The 12,068-nt window shown below is 37.3% G+C and overlaps 1 protein-coding gene across 1 annotated transcript; it reads right to left on the reverse strand.

Moving 5' to 3' along the window:
- Window positions 1-422: 422 nt before the first annotated feature.
- On the reverse strand, window positions 423-11,761 carry LOC115444327 (solute carrier organic anion transporter family member 2B1). The gene is made up of 12 exons (XM_030170066.2): window positions 11,613-11,761; window positions 8,051-8,215; window positions 7,551-7,721; window positions 5,485-5,676; window positions 5,033-5,224; window positions 4,498-4,619; window positions 3,790-3,885; window positions 3,238-3,431; window positions 2,816-2,929; window positions 1,959-2,077; window positions 1,115-1,255; window positions 423-601 (listed from the first exon to the last, which is right to left on the reverse strand). Exons 1-12 carry the CDS (start codon window positions 11,629-11,631, stop codon window positions 447-449), a joined length of 1,680 nt encoding a protein of 559 aa, XP_030025926.1. The 5' UTR covers window positions 11,632-11,761; the 3' UTR covers window positions 423-446.
- Window positions 11,762-12,068: the final 307 nt, after the last annotated feature.

Consider the following 12,068-nt stretch of genomic DNA (forward strand, 5'->3'; position numbering starts at 1 on the left):
CATTTTTTATTTTTTACCCTTAAATTTGTTCTCTAATATGTCTAGATTCTCTAAAAGAGGACAATTAAAAAGTATATTCGTGGGCTATAAAAACATTTTCTTTGATCACCGAAGGGACAAATGAAAAGAAACTTACGTGTATTTCGAATCAAAAAATACTAACTATGATTGTTTTGTTTATACCAAAGACAAAACCTTCGGATGCTATTGTGAAGGTAGATCACAAGATTCAAGTAGAATATAGATTTAATCGAAACACGCACAACCAACCATCCACAAACAAACACGCCATCATTCCCAAAGGGGTGGGCATCAACCATTGCACTAACTTCTCACCATATGTCTTCTGTCCCATGATGGGATAGAGACCTATCGTCAACCGCCCACACGACTGGTAAACAAAGAGTTAAATAAAACAACAATCAATAAATAACTATAATCTAATATCACAATTCGGTGGTTGGTTCGGGCGGCACGCGGCTCGCGAGCAAGCTCACTCCGGCTGATGCTAGAGCGAAGAAACTGCTCGCGGCACACATCGTCCATAGAGACGGCTTGTGGAGAAGACACAAGCCGTCGTGGGAGTAGCCGCATGTTAGATCTGGAATGCATATTCAGCTTTGTATTATCTATGCTATTATATCAAGCTAAAGTTGGTTTAACGCGCTAATATTAGGAACCTAATCTATATATATAAAAATAAATCCTTATTTCTCTTGGTCACGCCATCACGCGTGAACGGCTGGACCGACGTCACTATTTTTTTTGTTCGCTTTGTTATTGTCAGGGGAAGGATCTTATGAAAGAAAAAAATTAAGGAAGTGGAGCGGAACGTTAGAAAATTTAAGAAAAGTTAATTTCAGCGTTTGACAGAATGCGCTCTGCAAATTCATAGTTAAGACGGGACAACGTCTGTCGGGTCAGTTAGTAATAAATAATAGGTAATATTAGGTTTACAAATTTAAAACAGATAAAAAAACATTGTGAGGTTATACTTACAGATATAAATTATGTTTAGAGATTTTTTTTAGTCTCGATGTTCTGTCTCTTAAAATCTCACAAAATTCTAAAAGAAATACATTATAAAAAGTCGATGTTAGATTATATAACTTACAGCTTATAAGCATGTAGAGTAGCTTCCCGAGCACGAAGGAGACTAAGGCGATGACGGCGGAGGACAGTCCCATCGCCGTGGGCTTGTCGACGCGCCGCACCGCGCGCACCAACACCATGCTCTGCATCACGAACGCCGCCCCTGGACATGTTACCTAATGCTTTTTTTTTGTTTGATTTACTCCTTAAGGAGAAGGCAAAGGCTCTCAGACATACAGCCCAGTCTGTCTTTTCTTTTACTTGTTTATGCTATAAATTCTAGAGGTTTTTTTTTATTTTGCATTATTCGAGGAGCTTGCGGCTAATTTTATGAAATAAGTTATAACTTAATAAGTATTTGCATTTACATTGCGCAAGAACTTGTTTAAGTTTAAACTTAGCATTAGAAATAAACAGAAAAATTCTGAACGGATTTGAATTTGAATTTGGAATAGTCGTATATACATTCAAAAAAATGCATGGGTTATTAGTTCCATGGACATTACACGCCAATGAAACCGCGAGCATAACATAGTTTCAAATAAATCAGAACATTTGTCTTGAACTGACCCATTGTGGAGGTAAATTATGAGAATTTAACCTGTAATAAATTGTGCTGTTAAAGGATTTTCATCTTCCCTCAGTTTTCTGTAGTAATATGGACTCGCGTTAGTGTTTCACAATTGGTGAAGTTTAAATTCCTTTTTTAAATGTTTGTTGCAATAAAAATAATGTGAAATAATTTGTAGATAAAATAGTGCTCAAATGTATGATTTGTTGCAATAAAATTTAAAATGTGAAGAACATTTCTAGCTTCAATTATGCTCAAATGTATATGTGTTTGTAAGAGATAATGTAGTACGAACCCGAGACAGCCAGTATGAGTGTGTAGAAGATTTGGTAGACGCCGAAGACGAGCCGGCACGAGTCCAGCGCGCACGCGCCGCGCACCGCGCGCTGCGCGCCGCACGTGCAGTTGTACACGCTGCGGACGCGGACCGGTCAGTGCCATAATTGAATACTTATATTTCATTTCTTTTAGGTATAACAAACAGTTAACAATGTATGCATATATAGGCGCTATATCTCATAAAACAATATAAATGTATAATCCACAGCGTTCTTCACAATATTTAACTACAAGTCGTTGCCTGTGGCTCTGTCCACGTAAAAAAGTTTAATATTATACGTAAATATTTATCATTCTCGGGGGTTTGGCTAGCATGAAAATATTTTTTCGGGATAAATATTTTCCCGGGCAAAAAGTAGCCTGCAGCACTCAGGAGTAATGAAGGTTCCAATTTGAAAAAAAAAAATTAAAAATCGGTTTAGTAGTTACTGAAATAAGTGCGTTCAAACAAATAAATTTTTTTTTAGAATTGATTGTGTCTTCCTGCCACTTTTAATTAAATCAACTTCGGGAACTATTGTGGGTTCGTGTAATGTTATGATAATTACATTGTTTCTATAAGAGCCTGTGATGCCATTCAATGAGTTAATTAATTATTCATAAATTAATTGATTTCATCACGCTCCGTCTTTGATATTTTAGTTTGGCACTTTATTAAACGACATCAAAAAAGGAGGAAGTTATTAATTCGACGTGTATTTTTTTAATCATCTATTCGTTGAAGTACCTTACGTTTTTGGGAACAATGAAAGTATCAATTGACTAAATTCTACCAAATAAAAAAAATTCACCAAAAGGCGAGAATCGACTCACATAAATCCATTAAGATCCTCTAATTCCGAACAGCCGGCATTACACGGCGAGAAGAAGGTAGTCGACGAATCCAACCCGCACACCGGGCTGAAGCCGTAACGCTCTGAGCTGCATCTGAATAAAAATAATTGCTTTTTATTGTATGAAGAGTTACCGTTAGCCTGATGGTAAGCGATACGACCGCCCATAAACAGTAGAAACACCATCCAACAGTTTCAATTACAAAGTATGGTTTGGTGTTCTACCGCGCTCGCCATCCTGTGACATAATTTTGTCAAATAGTAGATTAATCATCTCTCTTCAGTCGAAACACTCTATACTCCACTTACCATTAGGTTCAGTGTCCCATTAATAAAAAAACAAAATCTTTGTCTAAGCATAGCTATTTATTTCGGTTCCCTCAAAATGTTTAAGAAGCTTACCCGCATTGCGCACTACATGCAGGTTGGATATACCCCGACTGCTCAAATCCTTCGATTTCCGCGACATCACAGCTCAAAGCAGCCAACACGATGAAGAATACCGCGACAAAGATACAGACGACGCCGCCCACGCGAGACGCCGTGTTGGCCTTAACACCGTCCCTGCGCCACACCGAGAATCGGACTCGGAATATCTAGAAAAAAATATTTGTTGAAATGATGTGTTTGTAAAAAACAAAACACAATCGCACGTTTATCCTCGAAGCAGGGTGCAACCAGGGCTTTTCGCCTGTGTGTTTGGTGCTATGGTGTGATGGAGGCTTTTGGGTACAAATTCCAGACTGCGCCTTGATACTAAGCATAGAAACCCAAACTTCACTGCCTTACTCGGGATTCGAACCGAGCACCTCGCTGTCGTATCCTGCACTCAATACAAATAAACCACCGAATCAGGCAGGGAATATAACTAGAATTTCCAAAGATATCACATTTTTCGAAGTTCACCCAAAAAGTATTGCTATTGCGATTTATTAGAAAAAAAGTGATTCTTACCATAATAAAGAAGATGATAACAAAAGAACGGAACACATCAGTCAAAGTTCTTGATGTTCTTGGATCCTGTCGTATTCCTTCTATATTGAATCTCGCCTGGATTGAAGAGAAGTAGTAGGTTTAATACTAGACATAATATAAGACATAATGCATAATTAGGATGCATGATTTTCCTTTCTGATGCAGTAATGGCACATGAGGGCTGTTAATGATGGATTTTGAGGCAGATTCCCAGGTCAGAGAATATTTTTATTACACGATTTGCTTAGAATTTTATATGAGAAATTTGTCCTGGGCAGTCTGCCATAAAATCAGACAAATCGCTTTTTTTTTAATTGTTATTGCTTTGAATGATGAGACGAAATTGCTATTCACCTGATGGTAAACGATACGACCGCCCATAAACAATAGCAACACCATCCACCACTTTCAATTACAAAGTATTGTTTGGTATTCCACTACGCTCGCCATTCCGAGACATGAGATGTTAAGTCTCATTATGTCCAATAGTTACACTGACTACAATGTCCTTCAAACCGGAAAACAACAGTGGCTACACATTGCTTGGCGGCAGGAATAGACATTGCGTCGGTACCTACCCAGTCAGACTTACATATAAGAAACCTACCAGTAAATTGAATACTGTGAACTGAGAATGTTGTTTTGCATCAACCCCACATATGAACAAGGGAATGAAGAACAACGTACCTGTACATACGCCACGTCGTAGTTGACAAAGCATAGAACCGATATAGTCAGACAGGCGAGGGCGCCGGTCTGAAGTATTATCGCTTTGTTGCGCGCCACACGACCCAGGGAAGGTAGGAAGTCTAGAAAATAGATAACATCATACACTGACTAACAATAACAATATTGAATTTATAAACGTAAATATTAATAACAAGCGAAATTACGGCCGCCAGTGATTTCTGTCGGATAATAGCTATCATATGATAAGTCGTTTTTCGGATTGATTATAGCACTCTAAGCGGAAATTCATTCCATTATTTTCCTAATTTTCCTCGTGAACTTAAACCTAGAAATCATTTTTACGAACTACAGCTAATGTTGAAATAAAAACCGCCCAAGTTTATGTAATATAAATAAATACACTCTATTTGAACCTTGCTCCATTTACCATCAGGTGCAGAGATCTCATTATACATTCGCGTATAAAAAAAAAAATATTTTCTTTAATCTAAATCAAAACAGAAAATAAAAGAGCAAAACTGTCTTATCTTACCAGTATCAACCAGTATTTCCTCATCCTCCCACTGTGGCATCCTCTTCGGGAAGAGAGTGAAGAGTACCGCAAACATGAAGGTGAGCATGCATATCGACAAGTGTGCCTCCCACCAGTCGTCGCTTGTAGAGCTGGCTCGCAGCCAATTCGTGCCGCTTAGACCAAGCGACAGTCTGATGGAGATAAGGATACCTGGAATATTAATAAAAATTGGAGATCTACTGTCAAGATGCTGTAAATATAGAAGTACCAACAGTGCCCCGTCACGCATGGGCACAGAAATTATCAGACCATAAGTAAGCTGACAACCTTCTGCCATAAATAGTTATGAATAACATAGGCTACTTTTAATTTCATGGACAGTACAAACTAGGCCTTTTATTCTGGAAATGAATTTCCATGATGATATCCAAAGCTAATTTTAACTTATAATTTCATTTACATCTTATTACCATAGAAATATGGTCCATTATGCGGTTCGTGGTCGTCCAGATAGGTGAATCCGTGCGCGAATATGCTGATCTGCGTGAGGGCGCAGAGGATGAAGGTGAGGATGAGGGTTGAGGTGCGAGCTGGCGCATTATCGTCTATGCCGATAACCGACGGCGGACGGGACCCTGATATTGTATCGCCGCCGCATAGCTCTGGAAAAAGATTAGAACCTCTGGTAAAAGGTTAGTTAAATTGAATGGATTGAAGATTGTTTGAATTTTAACTCGTTATATCAATAAAAATTATATGATATGGGGCGAGCCTATCGCTTTATCGGGCGCAAATTCAGACTCAGGGCTGATACTGAGTAGAAAACCCAATATCGATTCGAAACCCGAGACTTTAGTACTGCGGTACCGTAATACAACTACGCCACCGAGACAGTCAAGGGCTAATGCAGATAGTATTAATTTTATTACCATTTCGGAGCATGGATTAGAGTGTGACTTTTGTATTTGGTCAGCTTATATATTTTGTGACTGGTAGAATTTACTCAGAGGCTGTAAAGCAGGTTTTTAGAGTCGTTAAATTCATAGAAAAGAAATGTGCAACTAGTGGTAGAATGTTATTTAGCATTTTATATTCTCTGATCCCTACAAAGTCTGAGCGGTAATAATTCTAGGATCAACTGCATAAAGTTTCCATACTTTCGAAATAAGCAATCGCTTAAAAATTTATAACGAATAGTCCTGGACCCTTACAATACCATCTAGATATCATAATTAATGAACCGGGGTTTTGATAGTGAATTATGACTGAATTAATTACACGGGCTTTAATGATAAAAATATCAGGTGATGGCATGAAATAACGCTACCAGAGCTCGTGTTTTACGTTGTTATACTCATCAGTAAGAGTCATATAAGATTAAAAAAGATATTTGTATTCAACAAATAATTTTACTAAGACTTTAATGCCATTGAAGCCAATAGCAACGACTGCGGTGGTATTGAAATAAATCAATGATTAAAAAACATTATACGGATTATAAATTATATAATCGGCACGTTCGATTAAATTATAAATTATAATTATGTTTTGATATTATCTCGAAAACGTGTTTGTTATCGTTTTGTTTGTTCACAAAAATATGTAGTGCTATCCTTGATCCGATAGTAATATTTACATAATTAGATGCTTTTATCAGACCATACATAAATTTATTTCGTTTCTATATAGAGCAGAAAAGTGTTGGAGAGGTAATTTTGCAGACAGCTAGGTAATCATACGGCCCATAGAGGTTATAAAAAGGCCTCAGATCTTTAGAAGAGTGTCATGTTTTGGTCATAAATGCGATCTGTCTTTTTATAGAGTATTCTTTCCTGTATATAAATTAAGTTTCGAGACGTAAATAAATCGCATCTTTAAAATTTCGTCTAACCACCGAAAGTCGATGTTACATTCGATAGTTTGTCATTTTAAATATTGTGAATCATAAACTCAATTTAATGTGTTTTTGCACTCGCGTAATTCTAAAGGTGCGACATAATAGATCGACTCCCGAATACAAGACTAAAGGCCTATTTCAAAACGTATGAGTAACAAAACTTTGCATAAATATTTAAATCGACCAAATGCAAAAGTCACTCTAATCGTATGCTCTTAAATCAATGATATTAAAGCAACTAGGTACTATCTAATTTACGTATTTAATACTTTTACTGTCATATAATAATAATAATAATAATATCAGCCCTGTATTATATACTTGCCCACTGCTGAGCACGGGCCTCCTCTACTACTGAGAGGGATTAGGCCTTAGTCCACCACGCTGGCCTAGTGTAGATTGGTAGACTTCACACACCTTCGAAATTCCTATAGAGAACTTCTTAGATGTGCAGGTTTCCTCACGATGTTTTCCTTCACCAAATAATGTTTACTTCTGTCAAATAATGTTTACTTGAAACTTGTGATAGTGGCCTTAATTATTCATACTCAATATCAATCATGTTTCAAGGTGTGCCAACGATATCCAGTGTATTAAAAATAAAAAATAAAATAGCTTATTGGTGGCGAAGCTTCTTACCAACATTAGGAGGATTGGAGTACGTGTAAGGGAAGGCTAGGACCAGAAGTCCGGCTGCAGAGGTGGCTGCCAGCCATGCTGAGAGGGCGAAGTGCCGTCGGCCTCCGCCCCACCAGCCCAAAATAGCTCCGAGCGCACATTCTACTACACCACCCGCTACTATCACCAGATCTGGAAAAAAAACCATGGGTAAATTGTTTTTGACCCTGATGAAGATCTTGTTATAGAAGATCTTTTGAAATGTAAAGTCGATAGTAGAAGTGGATTGTTTTATTTAATTTAATGATTTCTACGTTTTTATAACCTTATCATTATCATCATCATCAGCCATATAAATTGCTGTACAAAGGCCTCCCCCAAAGATTTCGAGACGGACCTGTTGAATTTTTTGTTTTTATATGATGATATTTTTATATGATTTTTTTTATTTTATATTTTTTATTTTAATATTTTTTTATTAATGAAACTTTTTGCTTACTACAATAGTAACTGGTCCCTACCTTCAATAATAGCTGAGTTGAACCCCTCAGTGGCGTCCCTCCTCAGCAGCAGGAGGACGTTGGTCTCCAGCAGGATGACGATCAGCAGCGTGCCCTGCAGGAATAGGTCGAAGCGCTTGATCGTCAAGATGTAGGTGCGCAGGAAGTGCCATAGCTTAAATATTACTGAAACAAATTGATATATTTTTCTGTTTAAGGGTTGAAAGAGGAATATCATGGCTTTTGCCAGTTAAGTTAGGTTCTATGTACTAAGGTGTAAAGCATTTGGACATTGCACGTCCTCAATTTTTAGACTGAGGATGATCAGTCAGAAAAAAGCTAATATGTATTTACTATTTTAACCGAACTGACGATAGAACCCGTCTGCAGACATTTTTAAAGTCATAATCATAATAGTGTAGTGTTTCTGTTAGTATCTAGTGACTCCTCGGTGGCGTACTTATATTCCGTGTCCGGTACAACAACGCTCTATCGTCCTGGTTCGAAGTCCGGGTTAGGAAAAGCAATATTGTGCTTAATTTGCTGCGCTTAAGTCACTTTTAGTTTAAATTATGTGCATGTTGAGTTTTCCTAACTTGGGCTTACATTATAGCTATAAGTTATAATATTTAAATTATTGCAATCGTAGTGTTAAGTCTGCTGAAAAACCTAATAAATAAATAAATATTTGGTTTTTCTCTGAATTAGCATGGGGTCTGGATTTTCTGCTTTATATGGCCTCCGATCACATCATAGGACAAAACACTGCCCTTGAAGTGGCTGTAGTGGCCTTAAAGTGGCTGTTCTTGTTGTACCTCCATCTACCACTTCAGGCTAAAGGCGACTTGTTAAATGTCGTCGAAACGTTGGAAGAACAATAAAACTAATAGCCACGAAAGAATTGCTTATTTCAAAAGGTAAATTGTCTGCATCCTACCTCCTTTGTTTATAATAAATGTTATAAAAAGGTTGATTGTTCGATATCCCTCGGTCACCACAAACTCCTTGATAAATATGAGGCTCGGTGTTTATTGTTCGGATGGTTATGTCGCTCAATAAACTCTGGTTGGTGTGTTATCAATCGATTGGATTGATAGCGATTGTATTATTTATGTAGGTTGTTTAGCATTGCTAGAGAGGGTATTTACTTAGTGTATTCATTAACTCGGAAACACCTTGCTTGGCATTGGAATTAGTGACCGATATGCTGATAGGCTATGAGAGTATCCACCCTGTGGTTCGGGGGCGTTTGGAGTATTCCACCACGGTATCCCCTGCCTGTCGAAAGAGGCGACAAATAAGAGATAACGCGAGGTGCAGGGATGTACCGCGGGCGTGTGGCAGGGGGCAGGCATTATTTTATGTTTGTATTATTCTTTAGAGTTTAGTACATTCTAGTGCCCCACTGCATGGACGGCAGTGTTGGTGGGTAGGTATCGCGGTGATGTTGACACGCTGATGGCGTCCTTCGGAGTGTGGGGGCTATTTGAGCCACCCCCCCCCCACGCAACAGGAGACGGGCCGCATAATTACGGACGGAAAATAGACGCTTTCAGAGAAACCCCGCAGATGTTCCTAAAGCGCCGCAGATGACCTCCACGGAGTTTTAGTTGATATTGTTGGACATTAGTATATAGTGTTAGCTGCTCGACCCGGCGGTCTTCACGGATCTTTTCGGGCGGTTTGACGCTGAGTCGTAAATTCGCTGAACACAACTAAACCGCCCAACCCCTAACACGAAGGCGAGGCGGTAGTAATATGGAACTTTCTCTGCGAAACCAAAAAGAGGGTTACGAAGAGTTTTAGCGACTTTTTTTGTGGGAAAAAATTTCACGCGGGACCCGGCAATTTTTTTAATCCACGCTCTCTTAGTAGGTTTCAAAATTAAAGTTGACTTAGGCTGCAGTTTGTGACTGCTGTTTGTTATATGCAAACAAGATCAGATTTAGGAAGCAGTATTTTGACTTGATTAGTAAAATATTTCTAGATCTTCGTGAAGAGTATATTAATGAACTATAGTTGGTACTTTATTTTTGTTTCGAGTGACTTTGTCGTTGCCTCGCGTCCTGATTTCTCGGAACATCACATTATTTAGATGTTTCGAGGACATCGGATAATTGTTTCAAGTATATAACGAAGTTATTATTTACTCAATCACTGCTCTGTGATTAATTATCTTAATCTCAATAATTAAGATTGCCAAAATCAATGCTAATTGCATAACTTAGCATTAAGATAAATGGAATATAGAGTTGTTCGAATAATTTAGCAAAAGATTTCAAGTATGCCCAATTTTTATTGAGTAATATATTTTATTAACTTATTGAATCTGCAGGTGTTTATAAGCGAATCGTCAACATAATTATATTACTGGGAGAAATGTTATTGTTTCTTTAACCTTCCTTAAACAAAAAAAAAAAATCACGTGGTTAATACACCTAGAAAAGAAAGTAGTTTAGGTTTTGTTAAAACTCGTCATTGTGGCCCACGTAGTACATGTATCGAGTATAAGTCTATGGTTCAAACAGGCCGGCATAATTGTGTCGACTGGCGAGGGTTAATCAACTCTCGTCAGCAAACATTCTCTTTTGACCGTCAGTAGGCCGTGCATGTAAAAAAAAGATTTTTAATAAATTAATTCGTATCGACGTGGCGTTTAGTTCGCATTTTGCGGAAACTATTTGATTGCCTCAAAAGGCATGTAGATTATAAGCTATATCGCAGAAAGGCAACCTACAATTATTATAACTTAAAACATAACAATGTGTTTAAGAAGCACGCAAACAAAGGAAAGATTTCCCAAAAATGATAGTAAGACAATATTGGATTTACTTATTAGATTAACAAAAAATATACTAAGTTATTTTTAAAACCAAAAATGAAATGGAGAATACTTGTTTGTAAGCATCGTTTTGGAGAAAACTCCATGGACCTTAACAATGAATCGCCTTCCAAAGAAGGTCACTATTCTAATGACACAAAATCTCCCATTACATTTGGGCTGAACCAATTAGGACAGTTTTCATCACTGCAGTATAAAAAAATTCAGTAATAAAAAATATGTATTCATGTATTCAATAATGGTAAACCCTTTCAATTCTTCGCCCCATTGAAGAGTGAATGTAATATTAAGGATAATATATAAGCTCCTTTGTTGATAACACCTTTTTAGTTTATGTTCTATTTATGTTTAGTAAAACAAATGACGGTTTTCGGGGCCTTGTCTGTTGCTTTGATTGCTCTTGTGATTCAGAAGCATATTTTGCTGCGAAATCTGCGTTTCCATTAATATGTCTCACTTTCAATACTCAAAACACGTAAATGAATTTCAATAACAGATTTACTAAGCGAGACTTGGACATTAACACTACATTTAATATAGAGGAAGGTTTTATTTTATCTGAACTTATTTTAAGTGGGTGCAGCATAACACGCTTTTTCTTTTTTGATTTGCTTCAGTTTTCACAATCAAACCCGGCTTGATGTAAAATTCCCGAATTTTGAAAAACCGTTCCGCGATTTGTAAGAGAGAACTAAAAACACAAATAAAAATAACTGTTTCCAGATAATAAAATTCACTCACCAGATTTATTTTTAAACATTTTCAAATCACATAATTAGCGTAGACATACACTTCCCGTGTGTTTATCGATTAGCTGCGACCGCGTGTGACCAGATTTGCTATCAATACTCAATTGCTATCAGCTAGCAATCACTAATTATCAAGTACAATACCGATACTATCTGTATTGTTTTAATTTACTGGCTATTGGTATTTTTGCCGTTAAAAAAATAAATGTCAAATTCTAAAATGGAAGGCCTCAATCGGAATCTTATGATCCTAATGTAACGAATGCAGTGCGTAGTGTTTCCATATATATTATAATTCTTTTTGGCGTAGTGCATAGAGTACTTTGTAATTTAAAGGTTGTAGGCATTGTAATTTCAATCAAAACAGTCGTAACTTAAGTCGTGGCAACTACAATCAAGAGAGGTTCTTGATCTTTTTATCATTATCATTTCAAGAACCTTCAGCCAA

This window comes from Manduca sexta, chromosome 6, assembly GCF_014839805.1.
Source record: "Manduca sexta isolate Smith_Timp_Sample1 chromosome 6, JHU_Msex_v1.0, whole genome shotgun sequence".
In the NCBI taxonomy this organism is placed as follows: Eukaryota; Metazoa; Arthropoda; class Insecta; order Lepidoptera; family Sphingidae; genus Manduca; species Manduca sexta.